The sequence below is a fragment of the Phyllosticta capitalensis genome (assembly GCF_038381095.1).
Source record: "Phyllosticta capitalensis strain CBS 128856 chromosome Unknown BKA78scaffold_3, whole genome shotgun sequence".
In the NCBI taxonomy this organism is placed as follows: domain Eukaryota; kingdom Fungi; phylum Ascomycota; class Dothideomycetes; order Botryosphaeriales; family Phyllostictaceae; genus Phyllosticta; species Phyllosticta capitalensis.
The window spans coordinates 2,827,923-2,849,519 of record NW_027117441.1 but is presented as its reverse complement, the minus strand read 5'-3'; the positions used below and the strand labels follow the sequence as shown (position 1 = coordinate 2,849,519).

General features: G+C 54.0%; 10 protein-coding genes across 10 annotated transcripts; 6 read left to right on the top strand and 4 right to left on the bottom strand.

The window, feature by feature from the left end:
* Window positions 1-583: 583 nt before the first annotated feature.
* Window positions 584-1,509, bottom strand: BKA78DRAFT_330726 (60S ribosomal protein eL8; the record flags this gene model as incomplete). Its single annotated transcript, XM_066889811.1, has 3 exons — window positions 584-784; window positions 834-1,362; window positions 1,397-1,509. 3 exons carry the CDS (start codon window positions 1,507-1,509, stop codon window positions 584-586), a joined length of 843 nt encoding a protein of 280 aa, XP_066747093.1.
* A 402-nt stretch (window positions 1,510-1,911) lies between these two features.
* On the top strand, window positions 1,912-4,290 carry BKA78DRAFT_310244 (uncharacterized protein). Its single transcript, XM_066888099.1, has 2 exons — window positions 1,912-3,361; window positions 3,411-4,290. The coding sequence occupies exons 1-2, from the start codon at window positions 2,157-2,159 to the stop codon at window positions 4,267-4,269; spliced, it is 2,064 nt and encodes a 687-aa protein (XP_066747092.1). The 5' UTR covers window positions 1,912-2,156; the 3' UTR covers window positions 4,270-4,290.
* Window positions 4,291-5,291: 1,001 nt separating this feature from the next.
* On the bottom strand, window positions 5,292-6,491 carry BKA78DRAFT_351441 (phytanoyl-CoA dioxygenase-like protein; the record flags this gene model as incomplete). Its single annotated transcript, XM_066891171.1, has 1 exon — window positions 5,292-6,491. The coding sequence occupies one exon, from the start codon at window positions 6,489-6,491 to the stop codon at window positions 5,292-5,294; it is 1,200 nt and encodes a 399-aa protein (XP_066747091.1).
* Window positions 6,492-7,444: 953 nt separating this feature from the next.
* Window positions 7,445-9,858, top strand: BKA78DRAFT_336001 (nucleoside transporter). The gene is made up of 5 exons (XM_066890229.1): window positions 7,445-7,539; window positions 7,596-7,892; window positions 7,940-8,720; window positions 8,775-9,287; window positions 9,326-9,858. The coding sequence occupies exons 1-5, from the start codon at window positions 7,459-7,461 to the stop codon at window positions 9,451-9,453; spliced, it is 1,800 nt and encodes a 599-aa protein (XP_066747090.1). The 5' UTR covers window positions 7,445-7,458; the 3' UTR covers window positions 9,454-9,858.
* A 2,280-nt stretch (window positions 9,859-12,138) lies between these two features.
* BKA78DRAFT_247650 (P-loop containing nucleoside triphosphate hydrolase protein) lies at window positions 12,139-14,050 on the top strand (the record flags this gene model as incomplete). The annotated part of the gene is made up of 3 exons (XM_066884314.1): window positions 12,139-12,657; window positions 12,784-13,491; window positions 13,547-14,050. The coding sequence occupies 3 exons, from the start codon at window positions 12,139-12,141 to the stop codon at window positions 14,048-14,050; spliced, it is 1,731 nt and encodes a 576-aa protein (XP_066747089.1).
* Window positions 14,051-14,497: 447 nt separating this feature from the next.
* On the top strand, window positions 14,498-15,269 carry BKA78DRAFT_367547 (uncharacterized protein; the record flags this gene model as incomplete). The annotated part of the gene is made up of 1 exon (XM_066892607.1): window positions 14,498-15,269. The coding sequence occupies exon 1, from the start codon at window positions 14,730-14,732 to the stop codon at window positions 15,267-15,269; it is 540 nt and encodes a 179-aa protein (XP_066747088.1). The 5' UTR covers window positions 14,498-14,729.
* Window positions 15,270-15,633: 364 nt separating this feature from the next.
* BKA78DRAFT_351437 (uncharacterized protein) lies at window positions 15,634-16,581 on the top strand (the record flags this gene model as incomplete). The annotated part of the gene is made up of 1 exon (XM_066891170.1): window positions 15,634-16,581. The coding sequence occupies one exon, from the start codon at window positions 15,634-15,636 to the stop codon at window positions 16,579-16,581; it is 948 nt and encodes a 315-aa protein (XP_066747087.1).
* Window positions 16,582-17,048: 467 nt separating this feature from the next.
* On the bottom strand, window positions 17,049-18,368 carry BKA78DRAFT_351436 (uncharacterized protein; the record flags this gene model as incomplete). The annotated part of the gene is made up of 4 exons (XM_066891169.1): window positions 17,049-17,239; window positions 17,381-17,608; window positions 17,676-17,798; window positions 17,915-18,368. 4 exons carry the CDS (start codon window positions 18,366-18,368, stop codon window positions 17,049-17,051), a joined length of 996 nt encoding a protein of 331 aa, XP_066747086.1.
* A 768-nt stretch (window positions 18,369-19,136) lies between these two features.
* Window positions 19,137-19,893, bottom strand: BKA78DRAFT_107799 (uncharacterized protein). The gene has a single exon (XM_066882201.1). The coding sequence runs from the start codon at window positions 19,796-19,798 to the stop codon at window positions 19,310-19,312; it is 489 nt and encodes a 162-aa protein (XP_066747085.1). The 5' UTR covers window positions 19,799-19,893; the 3' UTR covers window positions 19,137-19,309.
* Window positions 19,891-21,463, top strand: BKA78DRAFT_378514 (uncharacterized protein; the record flags this gene model as incomplete). The annotated part of the gene is made up of 2 exons (XM_066892908.1): window positions 19,891-19,980; window positions 20,034-21,463. The coding sequence occupies 2 exons, from the start codon at window positions 19,891-19,893 to the stop codon at window positions 21,033-21,035; spliced, it is 1,092 nt and encodes a 363-aa protein (XP_066747084.1). The 3' UTR covers window positions 21,036-21,463.
* Between the last annotated feature and the right edge of the window lie 134 nt (window positions 21,464-21,597).

The following is a 21,597-nucleotide window of genomic DNA, read 5'->3' as shown; positions in this document are numbered from 1 at the left end:
GAAGGTGCGAATTGAAGAACAGTTCTTTGTGCAACAGAAGTGGGCGAAATATAACCCAACCTCAGTCAGTCGCATGGAACAGGTGGGGAACATGACGCAGCAACGCGAATCAACTCCGGGTAAGCGCGACTGATCCTCCGCTGTCAGCTGCCCCGATAACGGCAAGACTCCCGCCGCAAGCCGCTGGGAGCTTTGTTCTTGCTAGATGCGACACCAAGGTGCCAGCATCTTCTCTTCCAATTGACACCGAGCAAGCGGGGACCAGAAAAGGCATTTTCAAAAATCTTCCGCGAGCGTTGGAGCAACATCACAGCAGGCGCACCAAACATATGCACAGGCAGCAGATACCGTTCCCTCAGATGGGATGCCCAGTCAACATACACATTCACCAAGGTACAGCAGACTCTCATGCGCGCCAAGATGGGGTCATCGAATGCTTCCGCTAATCATTTGAAAGTGCACGTAGCTCACATTCTCGTCGGTTGACCACCAACGCCCGCTAAACTGATTGGAAAACATGCCAATGACCCTTAAACCGTATCCATTTTGTGGTATCTTTTTGAACTGAAAGCTTTTAGACCGTTTAGATCTTGATGGCGTTCTCAACGGCCTTGCGCTTCTTCTCCTGCTTGGCGTTGGCCTTGAAGCCCATGATACCACCACCCCAGTGACGGCGGGACTCCTCGTTCTTGGCAAGGTAGCCCTCCTTGATGGCGGAGACGACCTTGGAGAACTCGGCCTTGTCCTCGGCGCGGGTCTCGGTGAGGGCGACGACGGCAGCGGTCTGGTGACGTTAGCGCAAGCTCAAACTGTTGGCGCAAATTGATCCATACCTTCTTGTGGACGAGCGTTCCAAGACGAGCCTTGCCCTTGATGATGGCGTAGGGGACACCCATCTTGCGGCAGAGGGCGGGAAGGAAGATGACCAGCTCAATGGGGTCAACGTCGTTGGGGATGAGGACAAGGGAAGCCTTCTTGTTCTCAATGAGGCCAACAACGTGGTTGAGACCGTACTTGACGGCGTAGGGCTTCTTGGAGACGTCCTCCTTCTTCTTGCCCTCGGCGATGGCAGTAGCCTCCTTCGTCAGACGCTCCTTCTTCTCGGCCTTGGTCTCAGGACGGTACTTGTTGAGGAGCTTGAGGGTCTGGGCGGCGGTGTTGCGGTCAAGGACCTGCTGGAACTGGGAGATCGCAGGGGGGACCTTCAGGCGAAGGTTGAGGATCTTCTTCTGGCGCTGAAGGCGGACGTACTCAGGCCACTTCACCATGCGCGAAAGGTTGCGCTTGGGCTGGATGTCCTGACCGATGCCATAGTTGCGGGGACGCTTCTCGAGGAGAGGGTTCTGCGGCCTGGTCAACACGCTGCAAAATTTGTTAGAGGGATGAATCAACGTACCTTGGCCTGCTTCTTGGAGCCAGCCTTGCCCGACGAGAACGGCGCAGGGGCGGTCTTCTTTCCCGACTTAGGAGGCTATCATTGAGACGAGAATCAGCAAACTGATCCTTCATCTCTAAAGAGCAGAGGCATTTCTGCACTCAATTGCTCAAGCCAAATCATCGCCAACGTCGAGCAGCCGAAACTGCTGACGAGACGGAAAATTGCTGCGGCGTGCGCTTCGACTACAGAAGCAGTGCGAAGACGGCAGAGGCCATGCAGACTTTGTCCAAAGACATTCACTCGCACTGGTAGCTTACCATTTTCGTTTGTCGTAGGGCGGTCGTAGGACAGATGTCGTCGTCGATGAAGAGAGAAGAAGAGGGTTGAAGCGCGAAAGACTTTGTGTGGGTTTCGCACGGCCTCGCTTATTCCAAACGGGTTTAGCCTCCCTCACCGCCCGCCGCCCTCATTCATGTTTCTGCCAGCCGAAGGCTCACCGCCAGCGGAGGTGGCTCGTGTCTAATCGCCGCTGTCGTTCCTTCCCTTCGTCTCGGTCATCCGCCGAACTGGAGCGAGCCATCTTGTGTGCGCAACATTTGCGCTTTCGACTTGTTACTCCACTGAACGCGACCTCGAATCACCCTGCCACGCGCTATGTCAGCTTTGGCTCACTTTTGAGCATCCAGACCCGTCGAACTTGCAACGACATCACCGAGGCACTCGAGCGCGTACCGTCCGCCCCAGCAGCGAAGAGGGTCACCACGTCACGGAGCCCACCATGAAGCCGGCGAACATGAGGGAGTCTGGCAATTCCCAGACAGCTCCGAATCGACGTCAGTCAGCTCGCCAGCAGCGCACCACCACCACACGTCCTACCAACTACTATGCTCGACCCTTCGGTCGCGGCACCATGGGAGCCGCCGATACTGCGTCGACCACCAACTCCACACCCGGCTTCTTCCCTGCCATTACACACTTTACCGACTCGATAACGGCTCTGCCAAAAGAGGCCATGAAGCATTTTTCGATGCTCAAGGAAGTCGAGGCCAAGACCCACCAACCAGACCAAGATCTGCAGAACGTTGCCGACGCCGTTGCTCGACTCCAAGCCCCCACACGACGCGAAGCGCGACTCTCTGCGAGAAACGTAGCGAATACAACTGGGAATAACAGTGCCAATGGGAGCGTCGCTGGTTCGGTCGGTCACGACCAGATACCTCCCACGCAGCAGCAGAACGCCGACCTCCTCGAAAGCGCCAACGAAGGAAACATCATGGGCGAAAAGGCCGTCATGGCTCGGCGCGAGCTCGTCCTGCGTTTTCGCTACCATCTTTCGCAAATGTGCGCGATGCTCGACGAGAAGAATGCGGTTCTGTCGAGTGCCAACCAGACCATGGACAAGCAATTATCGCGCATGGACAGCTCTTTTCAGCACATTGACGAAGAGCTGAGCTTTGAAGCGAGATATGGCAGCTTCTCCCACTGGGCATACAAGGATGGTGACGAAAACAAGAAAAAGACGACAAATGAGCGCTCGAGACGGGAGGTCGCCAACGCTAACAATTTGGCGGCGGCAGCCGCTGCTGTTCACGAAGGCGACATTGCTGCAAGCCGTAGCGAGGCACGACGGGAAGCTGTCATGGCGAAGAACAAGAGGGGGCCCCACCATTACGGAGTCCCTGATTTTGAGGACATTCGGCCTGCTAAGAAGGCACCTACGAATCGCGGCAAGAAGGCAGCTCAGCCCCACGGTCCTCCAGATGCGCGAAACTTCGGTTTGGGAATCGTCAATGGTCCAGAGCAACCAGCAAAGAGGCGCAAGACCGAAAAGGCAGCGGTCGCTGCTCCGGTAATGGAGCGTTCCCTCAGCGGGGCATTGAACAACGCACACACTGGCCGCGCAAGTCCACGGGAGACTCCAACAGCAGAAGGGACGAAAAAGAGACCCCGTACTGGACCAGGACCTGGAGCCGCAAAGAAGAGGTATGAAGTTCCGAGCTGAAGCGCCAATCGAAGCTGACTTGTGTCCAAGGAATCAACACGTTGGCGCGCAATCCCCTCAAGTCCCGTCTTCTCCTGTCGTCTCGAACTTTTCGGCCCTCGCATCCAACGGTCAGCGTCCTCAATCAGCGCGCGCACGTCAAAACTCGACGACCAACTCTGTCAATTCAAACTCGAATCCCCAAGACGCGACTCGGAATCGCCCTGGCTCGTCGGCTTCGAACAGACCTGTCAATGGGACTGCAAATGCTCCAGAGCCAGAACAAATCGCGGGGTATCCTGTGGTGGGACCTGCTCTTCCTGTCACGCAGGTACCCCTGGAGCCGGCCCCTGCTGGCAACGGGGCTCTGCCTGACCGCAGTAGCATGAAGCGAGAGGACACTGAAAACCAGGAAGGACCAGGAACCCCTGCGCAAAGCATCGTGACGCGGGGGGCTGGCCGTCAATCAAAGACAGCTACTCCAGTCCTCGGCGCGTTTCCCCAAGATACTTCCATGGCTAGAAGCCGTAGTACACGCAACAATGGCAGTAGCCATGCGTCATCAGAGTCCAATGTACCCCTGACTTCCCATCCCACACAAAAACGATCGCATAAGAAGTCAGGCGCAGTATTACAACCGCGCCCTCACAACATTGGCGACGGGAGCGGAATTCCAGGCGAAGCATCTGGACCCGATCTCGAAGACGAGGCTGCCGAGGAAGATGAGGATGGTGACCAGGAGCGATTTTGCTACTGTAATGGGGTCAGTTACGGAGAGATGATTGGCTGCGACAATCCCAACTGTACAAGGCAGTGGTTCCACTACGCCTGTGTTGGCATCACGAAAGAGCCCAACAAGAAAGGTAAGCCACCGTTTCTGCCATATGTTTACAATGCTGATTGTCATTAGCGAGCTGGTACTGCAACGAGTGCAAAGAAAACATGAGGCGGTCCCGTCCAGGAACAGGCCACCGTTGATTGGCTGTCCAAAAGGCAACTAGGCCACGAATGTCCAAATGTCATTACAACAGTGATCTTTGTCGGTATGCTTAACGAAATGTGTTCATGATAATGTAAGAAACAGCATATCATGGGGCGGCTGTAGGAACATGCACGACGACGACGCTTCCCCTACAGCAACAAAACATCAAAAGGGGGCTGGCTGGAGCATGATGGGGGTTGGTATCTAGACGTCTGTCGGCTTGAATCTTTCCTGCTCGGTTCAAGCATCGGAGTAATGGGTTCAGAATTTTCTCTTCTCATTTTTTTTTTTTTTTTCATGGGTTTTGCTTCGTCTTTGTCTGGAGGCACACACATGGAAACGCTCCTTTTTCCCGAGTCAAGCCTAATACCCAAATGCTGGAGCTTGCGCATGTTCGGCAGCAGCGGTGTTTGTGGCGCTCGTGCGGATGGGACGGGGCAGGACGGTGGTCGTCTTGCGCTGGTACCGTCCGTCTTGTTTTTTTAGCGGCTTTGATTGCAATTCATGTTTGACTTTGAATGGAATAGCGGAGAGAGTCCGCATCTCTTGCTCCCCTTCGGTTGCTGCGTATTGGTACTTGGCGTCCTCGCCCTGAGCTCTTGCTCGTCTCGCAGGTTCTGACAAAGATCGGTCGCTCTAGTTCCAAAAAGCTACATGAACGCAGGCTGCAGACACGCTCGTAGCTACTTGGATATGGCTATCCTTGTGAACAGTACAATCTACATGTGCTGTACACGAAATGACAATGGGAGATCCAAGGCTTTGTTCAGGAGTTTGTGGCACCTAGTTGTCAGTTCGAGAACACAGTCACAAGATGCTTCTGAAGTTGGTCTTTTGAAGTGGACGACCTTGTCTTAATCTCTCTGTCTTTGAAAGACATCATGCTACTAGCAGACTGCTACTGATATATAAAAGATCCAAAATCTCCAATCGGAAGCCGACCGCGTTGTTCAAGCCCTCGAGTCCTCTCTCATCTGCTTCAACTCGCCAACAGCCTTAGCCGCACTCCACCCCTCCGTGAGTCCGCGCAGCAATAAGTCCTGCTCGCTCTCAGGGGCCATGCCACCAGGGGCAGGAGGTCTTCTATCCAAGTTGGTTGGGAACGGGTAGCCTTCACCAACTGCGGCGACCAGCGCCTTTGCCTCCTCTCCCAGCCCCTTTTCCTTGACCAAATTCACCATTTCATCCCAGCACTTCTCCACCAACGGCAGTGAATCAACCGTCTCCATCGGCTTGCCAAACGCCGAGCTGACCTGAATCAGATTGGCGCTGCGCTGGACATCAGTCGTCTGATTCTCGCCAGCAGCGTGGAAAAGCGCCGGGTTGAAAAAGACGCCGTCGCCCGTCTCGAGCGGCAAGCTGGCCCAGCGGCCGTTGAAGTACTCGACAAACTCGGGACGGCGGTACGCGACGAAGCCCGGGGGAAACTGCTGGCTGAAGGGCAGGAAGCGCGTCGGGCCGCTCGCTAGGGGCATGTCGCTGTGGGCGACGGCGCCCTGCAGCGTCAGCAGCTGGCTGGCGACGTGCATGGCGCGGGGAAACGCGACGACGGACTCGGTCGTCTGGAACCCGAGGTGGTAGTCGCGGTGTGCGACTTGGGGCGCGCCTCCAGGCCGCACGATGTTGACTTGCGTCGTGATGCGATAGGCGGGGCCGAGCCATGAGGCGCAAATGTGCGCAAGCCATGGGTTGGAGTAGTACTCGGCGAAGGTGGATGGGTCGGCCAGGCCGTGCTTGGAGAAGGAGTTCCAGATGCGCGAGTTGGCTGACGAGGCCGCAAAATGGTCGCCTTTGGCTGAGCTGGCTTCGGCTGCGATGATTCTGTTGTAGACTTCGTTGACCCTCTCGATCAGGGATTTGGATGTGTAAAGGTGCTTGACGACAAAGACTCCGGGGCCTCGGAGCAACACATCATTCCATTCGTCTTGCAGGCGGTTTATTGAGACTTGGTCGTCGAGGGAAAAGGAGAGGAGGTCGTAGCTTGGGATATTTTTCTCGACAGAACTGGACAGCGGATAGTTCTGTTTGCTGATCTGCTGTTCGCACAATGCGGCGAAATCCTTCAAAGATGGTTGTTCGTCTGCGCTGAAAACTCTCGTCGGTATGCTTTTGCCGTTGCCATTGAGGCCATTGGTCGCGAAGCTCGCCATTCTGAACGTCGTCCTAATCGCAGGGAGGGCAGTCTGTAGATATTGGCGCATTAAGCTTTCAAATGTCGGAAGTTTGAGGTTGCAGAAGGATGTGAACCGCGACAATGCCCAACCATGTTCCGCCGTCGTTCTCTTGTCGTCGAGTCGAGAAAGATGGTGGAGCGAGCAAACGACGCTTATTTATGTGCTTCAAACAAGAGGAAGGAATGCCCCGAGGAAGAGCTTGATCCGCAAAATAGTTTCCAAGAGGGCGGTTGATCAAGGCCTGCGTGGGGTCGTCCCTCTGCTGCCCCACCTTACGTGCAACCGTTCTCACGTCTTTGGCTCTTGTTTGGCTTCGGAAACCTCTCAGCGACGGCTCATCTGACGAGACAAATCGTCGCAATATTGTTGACGACGACAAGAGGACTCCAGTATTCCATGTCGTCGATCATCCTGTCGATCACCTCGGGCATCAGCCGCCTAACCGCAAGTTGAAATCAGCCAACCAACCACAACACCCAAAGAAGTTTCATCCACGTTGAACTCGCCTGTGGAGATCGAATTTCCCCGTCACAGACTCGTCCTTGGATCCACAAGACCGTCGGCAAGCCGTCGGCTGAATGCTTAAATGGCTCAACGGCCCTCCCGCGCTGAACTTGGCATATGCAGGTCTATCGCCCTACCCCAATGCGATACCGTAGATGGATAGGCGGTGACACTGTCAAGGCATTTAGGTTGGCGCGGGAGCCAGCTTTAGCAATCGCCGGTCTTTAACCCACTTCGCAGAGATGTCTCTACTGCAGCTGTTGAAGTCTTTTCCGGTCCAGTACGCAGGCAGGTGCTGGCTGTCATCACCAGCTTCGAGAAGCTCGAAACGGATTCTCAAGAGAACCATCTGGCGATCGTGAGAAGGCTGAACTGGTAATCGGGAGCCTGCATTAACCGCTTAGCCGCCGATAGAGCCGAAAGAGGGTCCCGCAACATCATGGACTTGATCCACAGAACCAACCTTCGTGTTGCTCAGAGCGCTGTTGGAAGGTATTTCCGACTGGAAAACAGTGGCCATGTGAGTATTTGCGAATACGATTCCGAATCCAGAGCCAGAGTTGACGGGTCAAACAGGTCAAAGAACGCAAGGGATCCCGCTTCCTCACCGAAGTCCGAGCAGGATTGGCAACGTTCTTCGCCATGGCGTATATCCTATCCGTGAACGCCACCATAGTATCCCAAACGGGCGGGACATGTGTCTGTCCCCCTGAAGACAAGAAGGACCTGTGTGATCACAACGTGGAGTATCTCCTGTGCGTGCAGGAGATTCGCCGGGACCTCGTAACGGCTACTGCGGCCATCTCAGCTCTCACGAGCTTTTGTATGGGGCTGTTTGCGAATATGCCGATTGCCTTGGCACCGGGGATGGGTGTATGTCCTTGCAGTAGTCGATGAGAAGGACGTGCTGACGACACCAGATGAATGCCTTTTTCACATTTAGTGTGGTCGGCTATCATGGATCCGGCTCTCTTCCCTACGAGATAGCTTTGACCGTCGTCTTCGTCGAAGGCCTTGTGTTTGTAGGTCTGACGCTACTTGGGCTCCGACAGTGGCTGGCTCGCGCAATGCCTCTCTGTATCAAGCAGGCGATATGTCCGGGAATCGGTCTCTTTCTGACCGTGATTGGCTTGACGTATTCAAGTGGTATCGGACTCATCACTGGTGCTCGAGAAACGCCGACTGAAATCGCCGGTTGTAAGCCTGAGTATCTGGATCCCAATACTGGACTGTGTCCGAGCTCCCGGAAGATGCGTTCTCCAACCTTGTGGATCGGGGTCTTTTGCGGAGGGTTCATCACCTGCTTTCTCATGATGTTCCGAGTGAGAGGCGCCATCATAATCGGAATTCTCTTGGTATCAATTATCAGCTGGCCTCGGGAATCTGCAGTCACATACTTTCCACATACCGAAGTCGGAAACCAGGCTTTCGATTTCTTCAAACAGGTTGTGGCTTTCCACCCGATCCAGCACACTCTGAATGCTCTTCAGTGGGATATCTCAGGATATGGGACCGAATTTGGCGTCATGTTTATCACATTCCTTTACGTTGCCGTCTTGGATGCTACCGCTGTCCTCTACTCTATGGCAAGGTTTTGCAACATTGTGGATCCGGAGACTCAGGACTTTGAGAGAAGTACCGTCGCTTTCTTGGTGGATGCCTTTGCAATTTGTTTCAGTAGTCTCTTTGGCCTGACTCCCGGTGAGCCTGCTGCACTCTTTGTTTCGCTTTTGAGCAATACTAATCGCCAGTCAGTGACTACCTTTGTCGAATCGGGCGCTGGAATTTCGGAGGGAGGCAAGACTGGCCTCACAGCAATAACCAGCGGCCTTTGTTTCTTCATATCCGTCTTCTTCGCTCCCATCTTCGCATCCATTCCACCATGGGCTACCGGGTGTACGCTTGTCATCGTGGGAGTCCTGATGGCAACCTCTTGCAAGGACATCAACTGGGGCTACTTGGGCGATGCGGTGCCGGCGTTTCTGACAATCGCGCTCATGCCCTTCACGTATTCGGTGGCGTATGGGCTGATTGCTGGAATCTGCTCGTACATTCTCCTCAATTTTGCTGCATGGTTGATTGAGATGGCTTCGGGTGGGCGCATTACGCCGCCGAAAATCAACCAGAAAGATCCGTGGACGTGGAAGTTTGAAGGCGGCGTCCTGCCTCCGTGGTTGCTGAGGGCTGCGCATGGCAAGAAGGACTTTTGGAGGGAATATGACCAAGAGAGAGGAACATCTGAGAGCAGTGGGCCGTCGGGGTCGGGAGGTGCGAAGGCTGCTGAGGTCTCTGTTGCTTTTGCAGAGGGCCGTGGCTCCCAAGGCCATTGAAAGGCGCTGTAATGGAAAGCTCACTTGATCTGGTCATTTTGCTGGATGATAGGCGTGGGGCATACATCCGGACTGGGCAGGCAGGAAGGCGTCGCGGTGCGTGACTGCCTCCGCCCAAACCTTCCATCGACCTACTTCACCTTTCACCGACCCTCCTCCAACTCCACCTCCCTCCTCTCCAGCTCACGTCAACCTCAACCTCGCGTCTCCAAAACATTCGGGAGGTGTACCCTCAAAATGGCCAAACGCAAGCGCGACAGCGTCGCCATCACTTCGGTCGAAGATCTCCCCTTGCTGCAGGTCATTTCTGCAGAGCGTCCACAGGAGACAGAACCTCCCCCCAGCTTCTATCTCCCGAAGCTCTCAGTTCCTGGCCCGAAAGACAGCAATGAAGAGAATCTACGGCACGCTACTTCGACAAAGTTGAGCGTCAAAACCCTCGCTGCCGCCATCCAGAATGAATGCTCCCCGGGAATGATCAAGAGCTACATCCAAAGCTACGATACCAAGGACACCGAGAAAATCGTGAAGAGTGGAGTCAAACCGGTTGAGGACATGGGATACCTCTGGAGTGTCATCTTTTTCGCCATCGAGCGGAATTCCGCCGATATTCTGCGAATACTGCTGGAAATTCCAGGCATGAACCCTAACGCAAGGTCCGCTTCTGAGCCACGCCTGCCTGCTCATGTCTTCGCGATCATAATGAGCAAGTGGACCCTTCGAGACACGACTGAAATTGTTGAGACTCTTCTCGCTTTTGGCGCCAACCCAGACGCTATCCCGTTCTTCCTTTGGGTAGATTACGAAGTCGATTTTTGCGACGTCGATGCGGAATTCATCGGATATCACCTCGACGATTGCGGTACAACCATCGAAGAGCTCATCCAGACGCCTGAAATGAGATGGATTTGCAACTGGGATTTAAATGTTGCCCTGGTCGACACTTTCCATCTTTCACACCGTTACAACTTCTTCCGTGCTTCTTGTGTCCGAGTTGACGACAAACGCCGCTCGGAGATGTTCAAATCTTTCAACCTTGAGAGCATTCTACGATTGCCGTTCTACTCTGATCAAGATCTCGCCACCGAACTGGTCATGGACAATGTCTTCGCGCATCATTGCATGCTTCCGAAGCTTACAAAGGCGCCACTCGTGCTGGCTTTTGTTGGACCTACCGGTCATGGACAAATTGAGCTCGCACAACAAATGAGCAAGCTTCTTGAAGTTCCTCTAAAAGTTGTGGACTGCTCTCGCATCACTTGTGGCAATCAGCTTTTCACAATCCCGCCTAAATCCCACCAGTATCCAGATGCATCTTCGCTTGCCAGCTTTCTGTCTAGCGTGGCAGGCAACCGGGCGATTGTTGTTCTGGACAATTTCAACGAAACTACGAAGGGCAGCTCGCGTCTTCACACTGATCTACTCAAAGTCATTGAGTCCGGTTTCTACGTCAATGAAGAGACCTTCAAGACGATCGACACGAGCATGATCATATGGATCCTGAGAAGCACTCTTGGCGAATCAGATGTTCTGCGAGTAGCCTCCAACGGCTACATAAGTACTACATATGGCACCAAACTGAGGGCTTTGCAAGTGGAGATCCTCGCCGGCTTCAATTCCAACGGTTGGGAGGTGATACTCTCTTGCACTCTACACCACGGATGAATGGAACTAACTATCATTTCTTTGCAGACACGGCTTACGAACCTGATTCGTGTTGTCGTTCCATTCCTCCCTATGTCGTCGACCGTGGCCTGAGCAAAAATTCACAGGCGCTTGCTGCAGCTTTCTCAGGACCTCCGCAAACCCGTTGATCTGAAACCTGACGTCAAACGACTTGTTGGTAGTGTCAATCTCAGCATGCCCAAGTCCACGGAAATGTGTTCGATTCTCAGCAAGACCTATTTCGACAAGAAAATTGGCGACCGTGCCTTTTTCGGCCTCATCGAGTACATCAAGACCAGATTGTGCGTCGCATACGCCCAGACCACGGAAGAGATTGTTGAATCGACAAACGACTGTACTTTGCAGTCCTTCGAGTTGTCTATCGAGCCGCCGCCTTTCATCAAGACATTGGATGAAGCTGACGGGGCCTACTACATTCGCGTCAGAAGGACAGGGGAGATATCACCAACATGCCTGGTCAAGGCCTACTCTTAGCCCATGACGATGAATGATTGAACAGTCCGAGGACCTACTCCAAGAGTCAGAGTCCACCGCAGCTCTCGGGCTGGGGGTGAAACAGAAGAAAAGCCTGGAATACTGAGCACGAAAGGGATCAGAACATTTGCTATTGACTTGCTACAGCGAGAGACGAATAGGTTTCAGGGATACGTGCTTACTTCATGCTATACACTTCACGATCAGACTGTAGAAAATCAAAGTAGTTTCGTATCTGACATTTTCAAGTCGCACAAGAACAGCGACGCTGGTTTGCCAGGAAAGTCACGACAAGATTTCACAGGCCATGCTTCTGATTCTCTGATAATGCGATTGCGGACTTGCAGTCTTTAAGCTCCTAATGTCACGCTGAATGCATTCGAATGCTCCCTGCACGCGCCCCTTGAGCTGTGAGTCTTCAGCAACTCTTCGGAAGGCCTCGAACGAGGTGATTTCAGGCTCAAAGTCTTACGGCCAGGCGAATATCGCCAGCCTGAGTCTGACAAAAACGGGCGACGCCGTGGAAAAAGTCACCGCGCAGACCGCGCGCTTTTCAAATTCAAATACCACAAGCAGTCACCTAGCTTTTTCAACCGCCAAACACTGACCCTCAAGCAAACCTTGCGACCATGGCCAAGTCAGCCGGGTCTACTCCTTCTCTCGAACAATCTGCTATCTCTGTCCTGGGTCGAGAATGGAGAACGGGCACTCCTGTGAGCTTCTATCTTCCGAAACTGTCAATTCCGCCCACAGGTCCCTGGAGCTACGACGAGCCTGATGAGATCCTTCGACTGAGCAGCATGAACTTCTTCGACATCAGAACGCTGGCCACTGCCATCCAACACAAATGCTCCATTGACGCGATCAATGAATATCTGGCAAACTTCGAGATTGAGGATCTCAAGGACCTCAGAGATGGCACCGTTGATGGTTGGAACATCGTTTTCTTTGCGGTTGAGCGTCACTGCTCTAAGGTCCTCCGGCTCCTGTTGGAGAATGGTGCAGACCCGAACTGCGTATCTTGTTCCGACCTTCTCTTGCCTGCGCACGTCTTTGCAATCCTCCTCAGCAAATGGACTGTCCTCAACTGTACCGAAATAGTCAAGACTCTGCTTGAGTTCGGTGCGGATCCTACCGCTATACCCAAAGTGTTTTGGGAGAACTTCATCAAGGAGCCTGGAGAGATTGACAAGGAGACCCTGAAGAAAGCTCTGGGAGGAACAAACCTCGAAAAGATCTTCAAAGACACTGCGGGCCCGTGGATCTGCAACAAGCTATGCCGTCAAAACCTTTTCGACACGTTCCACCTTTCTCTGCGCTACTCGTTCTTCAGGGCAAGCTTGGTCAAGGCGAACAAAGGTCGGCCAGCACAGATGTACGAGGCGTACAACATTCAAGAGATCCTCCGCATACCATATCGAATCATTGGCCAAGGCCCTACCACCAAGCTTGTGTCGAACCAGATCTTCGCGCACTACAGCATGTGCACCAAGGCTCCCCTCGTAATGGCTTTTGCGGGACCTTCTGGACATGGAAAGACCGAATTTGCCAAGCAGATGGGTCGGCTTCTCAACATCCCTTCTACAATCATCGACTGTTCTCAAGTCTGTGTGGAATGGCAGCTTTTCGGTTCATCGGCTGGTTTCAGCGGCCAATCTCAAGGATCGGTTCTCAACAACTTCCTGTCAAGCGTAAGCGGTCAACGTGCTGTCGTCTTCCTTGACGAGTTCGACAAGACTGAGCAAGAAGTTCGGGAGGCCTTGCTGACGGTCACTGAATCTGGCAACTATAACGACAGGAGGTACAACAAGCCTGTTGACGCGACCAAGATTATTTGGATCCTGGCCACCAATCGCGGCGACAAGATAGTCCAGGATTTCTACGAGAAGGAGCTGGCCGGGAAGACCGAAAGCGAGGTTCTGAAGACTTCTCTCGCCATTCTGCAGACCAAGTTGCGGAAGGACTTCAAAGAAGCTTGGAAGGTACGCCTCTCTCTGTTGTGCGAACGACCTGGAATCATTGAGCTAACATGAAAAGGCACCATTCACCGGCCGCATCCGCACGATTGCTCCCTTCTTCCCATTCAGTCCCAACGAGCAGGCCGTCGTATCCCACAAGTTCTTGCTCGAGCTCTTCGACGACGTTCGCCGCGACATCGACCTGCATCCCGACGTCAAGCGCTACATCGGCCACGTCCACCTCAGTGTCCAGAAAGCGACGAAGATATGCCAGCACCTGTCCGAGGAAAACTACGACAAGGATTTGGGCGCTCGATCGTACTTTTCTTCCATGGAGGATTTGAAGACCAAGCTGTGCGATGTCTACACTGATGTTGAGGAGGTGGTCACTGAAGACATCAATGGTGGTCCGCTCCGCAAGTTGACGATGCGGCTCAATTCTGACTCCAGTGGCGACAAGTCTGTTGTTATCATTGACAACGGCTGGACTGCCTACAAGCGCTCGGTGGTGCCGAATGGTTGTACCGCTAGTTCGGAGGAGGAAAAGGTCGTGGAAGAGGACGAAGAGGATACTGAGCTTTGAAAAGAAGCTGGGTATGTGTGCACGAGGAGCATCCGAGTGCCTCGCTGCTGGCAGACTTGGGCATTTGAGTTCGTACCTTGTTGGTGGATAGCTGCAGGGATCGTTCAAGGACCTTTGCTTTGCCTCGCAGTTTAGAAACAAACAAGGTGAGATAGTCGCCAGAGCGCACCAAAATGGGAGATGTTTCCACGGCTTTCACCCTCGATCTGTAATTGCAAGTTTGTTGAATGTTTGTTGAATGCGGCTGGCCAGGGGGCAATGAACTAGACAGCAGTTGCGTGTCTGCCTTTCCCAACCCTAGGACGGCCACAGACGGAACGACTCCAGCGAAAAGCAGGAGTGCTTGAACGCTCCCTATATTCATGCTTCTATGAGCTCAACCGTCTAGGTCCTTAGATAGCAAGATGTTTAGTCACTCCCTGTACACACAAAGCTTGACTTCAAAAATCAGGGACATGAGGTTAACTTACCAAACGACCAAGTCTAAGAACATAATTACAGGGAGCATCCGAGCACCCAGCCCCAGAGTTGCCATCTCTTTTGCGACCCAGGGTGGGATTTTCCAACTTGCGACTCATCTCGAGCCCTAACAACAACGGTTTCCGCCAGCTTGCCGCTGCGTATCTCATGTAAAGGTGGATTCTTCGTCATTACACACTCTTCCTCGCGCACAACAACCATGGCTTCTCAACATACGTCCGTCGTTGATCCCATGAAATCCAAGAGAAGAGCTGTCGCTTCCAGCGACGAGGAATTCGAAGCCCAAATCGTCGACGAAACTTTCCGTATTGGATGGCCATACCTTCAATCGCTCCCTGTCAAATTCGAATGTCCGAACTCTGAAGAAGAATATGGCTCCTTCGTCTTTGACCTCGATGACGCTTTGGCATCTTTTCACGCCATCCTCGCGTCTGAATCCGTCGATTTTGTAGCTGTTGACCTGGGCTGGCAGCACACGATTGGAGCCAAAGCAGACAAGACGCTTCGCGTGATCGCCCAAGGCAAATCTTTAGGAAAGTCATCTGTCTGTCGACGGGTCACCTATCCACGTCGAAATCGTCGAGCGTGGATTCCCCCAACTCCTTCCGATGGCGGCGGAAGACACTGCGTGTCAGGCCTGGGATTCGCTGGCACCAAAAATCATGGATACTCTGAGCCAAAGCTCTTTGCTTTGGCAAGGCTTGTCCTTGGTCTGCATAGGAAGTGCGTCATCTGCTGATGCCACCCCGACCGTTCTCATCGAAGCTGCCGACATTATCGACCCGCGATGGGAACTCATGAAAGACGCGCTTCTGAAGGCCTCGGAGGACTCTCCATGCGATCTGCAAGTCTGGCAAATATGGATAAAATTGTGTTCGAGGTCGTAGGAGGATAGGTACACGGAGCATTCAAGCACCCGGCTTTGCCCCAGAGAATTTTCTTCTGCGGCCGAATGTGGTGGTTGAATTGATGGAGGTCATTGGTCCAGGCGACTTAAATGAGACACGTGAAGCGTTTTCCTTCCCGACGCGTCGCGTCTCTTTACCCCACCACATTCTTGCAAACGATTCCTCTGCAACCTGAACTCTGCACGCACCTCCAGAATGGCCTACGTTCCGCCAGCTCTTCGCAAGAAGCAGCAAGCTGCTGAAAGCACCGCCGATGGTGCTGTGCAGGATGTCTCCGTCAAAACACCTCCCAGGACCCGCGGCTTTCCGCGCGACAGTCTCCCACGCGCCGACGACGTCTACGAGCACTTCTGGCCGCTCGACTCTGCCGTTCAAACTGCCGGTGGTACTAGCACGACCAAGAGCACTCTGCACTCCTCTGCCGCTGAGCCCGACATCCTGAGATACGTTGTCCTCTACTACGAAGCCAATCCTCGCTGGGCCTCGGACAAGATTATCTTCGCAAAGACCAACATTCATCTGCTGCCCGGTGCACCGAAGCAAAGCAGTGCGGTGGTCGAAGAGGAGCAGAAGTCAAGCACTGAGAACACGGAACGTATCCAGGGCAATGGACAAGAGAGCACGCGCGACCGAAGTTCCTCGGGCCAGGACACAGCACCTCAAGTTCGACCGCCAACGATCGCTGCGACAGAATCATCAGACAAGCCAAACCCCGGAGCCATCGCTGTCTTTGAACAAATCGGAAGCCATGGTGGTGGCATGAAGTTCATCGGCTACCACAAGCTCGCCAATGTCCAGTTTCTCGAGCCACGCAGCGCCGACCTCGTTCGCATGCTCGAGCAGAAGTGGAGCAGGCCAGACAAGTACGGTCACGTCAGACAGGTCCGACGCGACAGCGACAAGTGGCAGGAGAGTCTGGGGTACAGATGGGCCGTGATCAAGCTGGAGGAGGACGAGGAAGCGAACAAGAAGCTGGCGCCTCCGGACATCAAAATCAATGCGGAGCGGGAAATCAACCCCAACCGGAACAAGGGCAGGACGCCTCAGAAGAGCGTCAACGACATGCTACGCGAGATGAGGCTCGGCAACAACGAGGCTCAGGATGGCGAGGCGACAACGGCGTCTGACGACAAGCCTGCCTAAGTTGCTTGGCCTTCGACGACGACATTCTGATGACACATGACTGCCGGTTGGCAGCTCCGGATTTTCCTTTGATGGCGAATGACGGCGATCATGCTTACGATCTGACGATTTGCTCCCATGTCGGCGAAAAATGATGGAATGATATCCTCAATGGCGTTCAAAATTGGTGAGTCTGTTGTGAGATTTTGATTTTCTCAGGTCGGACACTAACAGCCAATGTAGATGATCAGTGCTTCAAACTCCAACGGCCTCGATAGCAAGGCTCCTGATGTTTACCAGTCCACCATCCATGGTGATCCTGGCTCAAAGTATTGGTGCCTGGCAGAAATGGCTGTCTTTCTGACCTGTGAAACTGCAACTGGCGCAAAATGGATGGGGGAATTCCAGTCCCAATTCCAATTCTCAAAAATTCGACAGCTAGATACCCAAGCAATGCCTAACCAAGCATAGTTTCATTTACACAAATCTCAAAACGTCGTCTTGTCCGCGACCTTGTGATGCACGGCCCACTCGCGCACCTTGTCGAAACTCCTGCACACGTGCTTGGACTCGTAGTCCGGCTCAATCTTGCCGTCCGGGCCGGTCTTTTCGTAGAAGGGTAGCACGCCCACGTCGGCTTCGCACATGAGCTTGAGCCGCAGCGCCTCGATGCAGTGGGCTGGTTCGCAGAAGCGGCAGACGTCAGCCAAGGCCACACAAAGTGGACGGATGAAAGCAGACTTGACTACAGGGATCTGACAAGAACGACGCGATGACAAGGGCAGTGTCGACGAAGGGTCTCTCGTAGGGCTGAACTTACTCATGTGATGTTGCAGCTTTTCCTTGCCGGCCGCAATGTCCGTGTCATTGTGGTACTGCTCCAGATGCACGTACTTGCGGATCATATTCAGACAGTGCAGCTGATGCACGACGGCTAGCTCGACCCGGTAGCCGGTCTGCCCCGTGTGTGGATCCGTGACCTGAAGCCGGTTTGGCGGCTTCCCCAGACCGTGCTTAAGCTCCCAGGGGGTGATCATTTGGTCTCCCACTACAGAGAGCGCGATGCTTCAGTATGGGTGTGTTGGCAGACTGCCATGACTGCAAAGGGGGCTTACTGTGGAAAGTGATGTGATCCCAGGCCTTGTCCACTTCGGGACCGGCGCCGACGTATGGTGTCACATTTCCCTTGGAGTTGTTGAAGACGGTGTGTTGGTATTCTACCGCCGACAAAGCAGGTGCTGCAGCGGAGTGTTTGTCAGCATCCAGTGTGTACGCATTCTCCTTGAAAAGTCTCCGCTCTCACGCTGACTGCGCTTCACGTGAGAGGAATAGGGGGAAAGTAAGCCCAACTTACACCACGCATTGAACTTTTCGACGTAGGCGCGCGTGGCCGGCTCCACGGTGGCCGAAATGGCAAACAGCAGCACCGACACAGTCAACATTGCGGCGTGTAGCATCCACAACCACATGGGACCCAACGGCGTGTTGCGGCGCCATCCGAGCAGCCCTGCAGCGCCACCTCCACCAAGCAAACGCTCCTCCGCTCCTCCAGCTCCTCCCCCGCCGCCTCCCCCTCGCCGCCGCGCCGTGGCGTCGTCGGTGCCTCCAAGCAGCGTCGACTCGGTGTCCTCCGAGGCGCGATGGTGAGGGACGAGGTGATGGCCGTACTCATCGTCGTAGTGCCGGTCCAGGCCGTCGAGCGAGTCCTTGTCGTCGTCGCCGGCCCGCGCGCTGAAAATGGAATACGTCGACACGTCAGCCGTGGCCTTGCGTAGGCCCTGCTGCGCGAGAGTCGTGGGCTCAATCATGGGGTATGACGACCGGACAAAGGCTCCGGCCGTTGGGACTGTGTGCGTGCGTATGCGCCGTCAGAGGGCCGACGACGACGGTGCGCTGCATTGCGTCGTTGAAGGATTGCGGGAGGATAGACTTTGGCTTGGTGGAAATCTTCCGAGTGAGTGCGTATGTTGTCGCCGGGTCAATGCAAAGGCGCTGTAAAAAGGCTGAAATGTGGAACTTGGTGGAAGAAGAGGGAAAATGACTACGGGGAGAGGAAGTGCGGAGCATTGGTTTGACAATGCTGGGAAAGTCGGACAGCATAAGTTTGAATTCACATAGGGCTGGAACAGGTCCAGCACAACCAATGAGGCTGGATGAGGTAATGATGGACATTTTGATTTGTGACCTGCTCGCGAAGATGTATCAGTTTTCTTACTCGTGACGACCTCCTATGCTGTCGAAGCGAAGTATCGTGACCTGGTTGGACGAAAAGAATGCAGGGACGCCGACGCGCCGATGGAGAAGCGATTTGAGACTGAGCTCTAACGGTGTTGAGACTGGACCGGGCGTTCGAAAGAGGTGATGCGACGGGCCGTGGTTTCAGCATCCCGATTGCCAGTAACATACCCAAGATTGGACAGAATTCCACATCATCGCATCTGTTGTTGACCTTCTCGTGAAAAAGTCATTTCCATGACTTGGCGACATGGTAATGCTTGTCTTTGGATGACGGGCCAAGCGATGTTCCTGCAACAGTGACATCCAGGGCTTCAGACGGGAAACTTTCCAAAGTTCAAACCAACGAGCGTGGTGAGTGAGAACTCTTGCCAAATCCTCTCTAGCGTCGGATATTACCGTAGCCTTGGCGCTCTGTTCTTTGCCTGCGTCATCGCGTGGTGATACTGGAGTTAGTGGCATCTACAGCTGTGGTCGGCGGCCCTGCAAATCCACCACACAGCGACACCTGTCATCAGAAACGCACGAAATTTTTGCGGACGACCAGTTTGGAAAATTTCGTCATGACGAGGCAAATGCGCGTCCCAACATGACTATGACAGATACCAAGCTCTTGGAGAATTTGCAGAATCCTTCGTGACTCCCTCGCGTAATCATGTCCATCCTGCGCGAACCTTGGGAGATGACGGCACTTGGAGAGACGCAGCTCACCATGGACCGATTGCTCAAGCAATGGAGGAACCGAGTATGGCGCGACAGGTACGCGTCTCCCATTGGCTGAGGTGATCTGTATCGTTGCGTGCCTGACAGACGGTTTTGCGGTCGATAACTTTGCTCTGTGCGAGAAGACTCCCTCTAGGGATCCCACGTGAAAGCAGACGCGTGGCAAGCAGAGGTGACGAATCTTGCATCCTTCTCTACTGCATTCTGCGGTGCATTTGAAGAACTGTAATCTGCATATAAGGCGGTGGAATTGTCTGAATTGAAGAAGCATCAACAACATCCTCTCCAGTCTTCTACAACACAGCAACTCACCTCTTCAACACTTCTTCATCTTTACTCTTCAATACCAACCTCCAAACTCCAATCATCAAAATGAAGTTCAGCAACTCCATCGTTCTTGGCTGCGCCCTTGCGGCCCCCATTGTCGCTCTTCCCGCCAGGAACAGCGAGAGCCACGGCGGAGTAAGTGATCAGCTTCTCCAACACTCCAATCTTCCAACTAACCTGTTCATTAGGACAACTCCGGTCAGGCTCAGGCCACTCCCGCTGGCCACCTGGCTGCTCGCCAGAACGTTGGCAACGAGCTCGGTGGCATTCTCAGCGCCGTTGCGACCCCGGCTTCTGGCGGTGTCAACGTCAAGCGCAACCCTCAAGACATTGTCATCGTCTCGGGCAGCTCCACTAGCACCTTCAACTTGACCGGTGCTACTGTCACTCCCACGACCATCGTCCTCAAGAACCGCCAAGCCGGTGTCACCGTCTCTGGCCTTTCTTCTATCACTGGCTCCGCCTTGAGCGCTTTGAGTGGCTTGGCTACTGCCACTCCCACTGTGTCCATCGCCGCCCGTCAGGTTGGTGTCTCGGTCTCCGGCCTTAACAGCATTCTTTCTGGCTCCAGTGTTGGCAGCGTTGCCGTCTCGGGTGTTGCCACCCCCTCTGTCACCCTCGCCAGACGCCAGGGCGGTGCTTCGACCCCCGTCTCGTCTTCTGAGATCAGCGAAATCGAGGGTGTTCTTGGGGATCTCCTCGGCGGTGTTGTGAAGCGCCAGAACGGCGGCAACGGCCAGCAGTCCGGCAACGGCCAGCAGTCCGGCAACGGCCAGCAGAGCGGCAACAGCAACAGCCAGGGCACTGAGGCTACCTCCAGCGTCATTGCTGGTGCCAGCCTCGACGGTTACACTCTCCAGCTCATCAACAAGCGCCAGGAGGGCCAGGGTCAACAGGGTGGCAACGGCCAGCAGGGTGGAAATGGCCAGCAGTCCGGTAACGGCCAGGACAGCGGCAACGGCCAGAGCAGCAATGGTCAGGACAGCAACAGCAACGGCCAGAGCGGAAGCAGCTCTTCGGGATCCAGCAGCTCGAGCAGTACCTCGCAGACTGAGGCTGACCTGATCAACGGCATCCTCCAGATCCTTGGCAAGCGTCAGACTGCCACCATTGAGGCCCGCCAGCTGTTGAACACCACCAACCTCCCTGGTAACCTGACCAACACGACCATCTCCATCTCTCTCAAGTAAAAATCTTGTACCCAAAAGTCGTTGTTGAATCAAACAGGGCGGTTGCGCTAGAAGATGGAGAGTCGTTGTGAATACCTGGTCCGATTTGAAGAAAGCATCTTGTTTTGATTTTTGAATTGCACAAATAGTTGTATAGCAGCCTAATATCAATTGACATTTCTTTTTCTCTTGAAAACTTGATCGAAGAAATTGTGACTTTGTCAAGGAAAATTGAGTGAATGATAGAAAGTGTTCACATTGCTGGCGCACTCTGAGAGTTACCTTCAAAAACCTTCCCCGCGATGTTTTGGTCTTAGTCAAGTTACTCTCATGACTGCAACGTGACCATAGAATGGATGATGAGTAGGACGATTCGATCGGAACTTGAGATGAGATGAAGCAGTCAGAACTAGGGGAGGAAATCGAATGAGGAGTCGGAAAGGTTGGAGTCGTGGGCTGAGGAGGGAACGAGAACCCGCCTCGGCAATTTCGGCGCTCCGGGATGCCAAGAGGTAGTTCGTCACCAGTGGTCGCGCGCCACCACCAGTCTACCTTCATGACCCATCACCATCGTCACCACCGC

Coding starts and splice junctions, on each gene's coding strand:
- BKA78DRAFT_310244 (XM_066888099.1), top strand. CDS start 2,157: ATGAAGCCGGCGAACATGAGGGAGTCTGGCAATTCCCAGACAGCTCCG. Junction 3,362..3,410: donor CCTGGAGCCGCAAAGAAGAG/GTATGAAGTTCC, acceptor CTTGTGTCCAAG/GAATCAACACGTTGGCGCGC.
- BKA78DRAFT_336001 (XM_066890229.1), top strand. CDS start 7,459: ATGGACTTGATCCACAGAACCAACCTTCGTGTTGCTCAGAGCGCTGTT. Junction 7,540..7,595: donor GACTGGAAAACAGTGGCCAT/GTGAGTATTTGC, acceptor CGGGTCAAACAG/GTCAAAGAACGCAAGGGATC. Junction 9,288..9,325: donor TGGGCCGTCGGGGTCGGGAG/GTGCGAAGGCTG, acceptor GCTTTTGCAGAG/GGCCGTGGCTCCCAAGGCCA.
- BKA78DRAFT_107799 (XM_066882201.1), bottom strand. CDS start 19,798: ATGTTGTTGATGCTTCTTCAATTCAGACAATTCCACCGCCTTATATGC.